This window comes from Cyanistes caeruleus, chromosome 2 (assembly GCF_971803275.1).
Source record: "Cyanistes caeruleus chromosome 2, bCyaCae1.hap1.1, whole genome shotgun sequence".
Classification (NCBI taxonomy): Eukaryota; Metazoa; Chordata; class Aves; order Passeriformes; family Paridae; genus Cyanistes; species Cyanistes caeruleus.
This window is the reverse complement of record NC_141702.1, coordinates 56791694-56793367: the sequence shown is the minus strand read 5'-3', so window position 1 is coordinate 56793367 and position 1674 is coordinate 56791694. Positions and strand designations below refer to the sequence as shown.

Below are 1674 nucleotides of genomic sequence, written 5' to 3'. Positions count from 1 at the left end.
TAGGGCTCTTACAAGAGCTACCAATGCCATTTGTCACAACTATATAATGAAACTGTGCAATGTGATGGAGACATTGCTTATTCAAGAGCTCTTTAAGAGAATCTCTTTAACTGTGGTTTAGCACCCACAGGCTGAGCCCCTTAGAGAAGCCAGCTCAGGATTTCTGCTAGCATGATGGGCTTAGTGATCTTTAACACTGCCAAGAGCAGTTCCAACTGGGTTTTAGTTAGCATCAGTATATCAAAGCTGATGTTCCTTTTGCCAAGGACGTATGGTCTGTATGACCAGAAATTGAGGGTCCACAAAACAGAAGGAAAAGGGGGGAGGGGAGGAGCACACAATGCTCACAGTATATTTTTATACATATTTACAGAAGGAAGAGCTGTGCTATCCAAACTTGAGCTTTCCCCATGGATGAGTCAAACTTAACGTTTCATCCCAGCGAAGGCACAGAGAACATCTCAATGCACAGAAACATTTCTACACAGGAAAGGGTCTGGGAGATATTGACCCCACTTTGGGTAATTATGATCATCTCCTTCCTGGGTTTTTGTGAAAATGGAATTGTCCTCTGGTGCCTCTGCTTCCAGATCAAAAGAAACCCATTCACTGCGTACATCACACACTTGTCCATTGCTGATATCTCCTTACTGCTTTGTACGTTTATTCTGTCAATTGAGTACATTGCTGGTTTTGGATTCGCATATGGTTTTTACTATTATGTAACCACCACACTATCTATTGTCTTCCTTCTTGGCTATAATACTGGTCTCTATCTCCTGACAGCCATCAGTATTGAGAGGTGTCTGTCTATTGTTTACCCCATCTGGTACCGATGCCACCGGTCACAGCACCAATCGGCAATTGTGTGTGCAATTCTGTGGACTCTGTCTTTTTTCATGACAGTAGCCGAATATTTAACATGCAAAGATGATTCAACCAAGGAACAATTCGACGACGGCAACCATTGCCAAGCACTGCTCATCTTCACATGGATCCTGACTTTCATGATCTTCATTCCTCTAATGATTCTGTCCAGCCTGATCTTGGTTATCAGGATTCACCGTAACTCCCTGAGACCTCATTCGTCAAAGCTCTACATCATCATTGTGGCCACAGTCATTGTCTTCCTCATCTTTGCCATGCCTATGAGGCTGTTGTATCTTCTGAATTACCACCACTGGTCATCTTTGCTCAGCCAGCAGAACCACGTCACCATTGTTCTCTCCACCGTTAACAGTAGCATCAACCCCCTGGTTTACTTCTTCGTAGGAAGCAGCAAGAACAAGAGGTTCAAGGAGAGCCTCAAAGTGGTTCTTAGCAGAGCTCTCACTGATGGCTTGCGGCCAAGAAGCCAGGAAGTTGGCATGAGTTTGGATATAGCCGAAACAATTTTCTAAAGCTTAGGGGGGAAACTCTGGGGGCAAATAATTGGACGTGGAACATTTGATAAACCACTGCAAAACTAAAAGCGTTTGTCATAGAATGTAAAAAGCAGTGGTGAAATGGTATTGCTATCTTTGTGGTTGAGCAATGGGAAAACATGGACTAGAATAAAGATAACTTCTATTTTTTTTTTTTAATTTGTATTTTCTTAATTATTCAAACACATGCTACATCCTGATGTGACTATGCCAATCAAAGATACCACAGTGAAAAAGAGATAGACCAACA

At 42.4% G+C, this 1674-nt stretch overlaps 1 protein-coding gene across 1 annotated transcript; it reads left to right on the top strand.

The window, feature by feature from the left end:
• Positions 1-410: 410 nt before the first annotated feature.
• On the top strand, positions 411-1429 carry MAS1 (MAS1 proto-oncogene, G protein-coupled receptor). Its single transcript, XM_023924635.1, has one exon. It carries the CDS (start codon positions 411-413, stop codon positions 1398-1400), a length of 990 nt encoding a protein of 329 aa, XP_023780403.1. The 3' UTR covers positions 1401-1429.
• The last annotated feature ends 245 nt before the right edge of the window (positions 1430-1674 follow it).

Excerpts from the sequence above, each read along its gene's own strand:
- MAS1 (XM_023924635.1), top strand. The coding sequence starts at position 411 with ATGGATGAGTCAAACTTAACGTTTCATCCCAGCGAAGGCACAGAGAAC.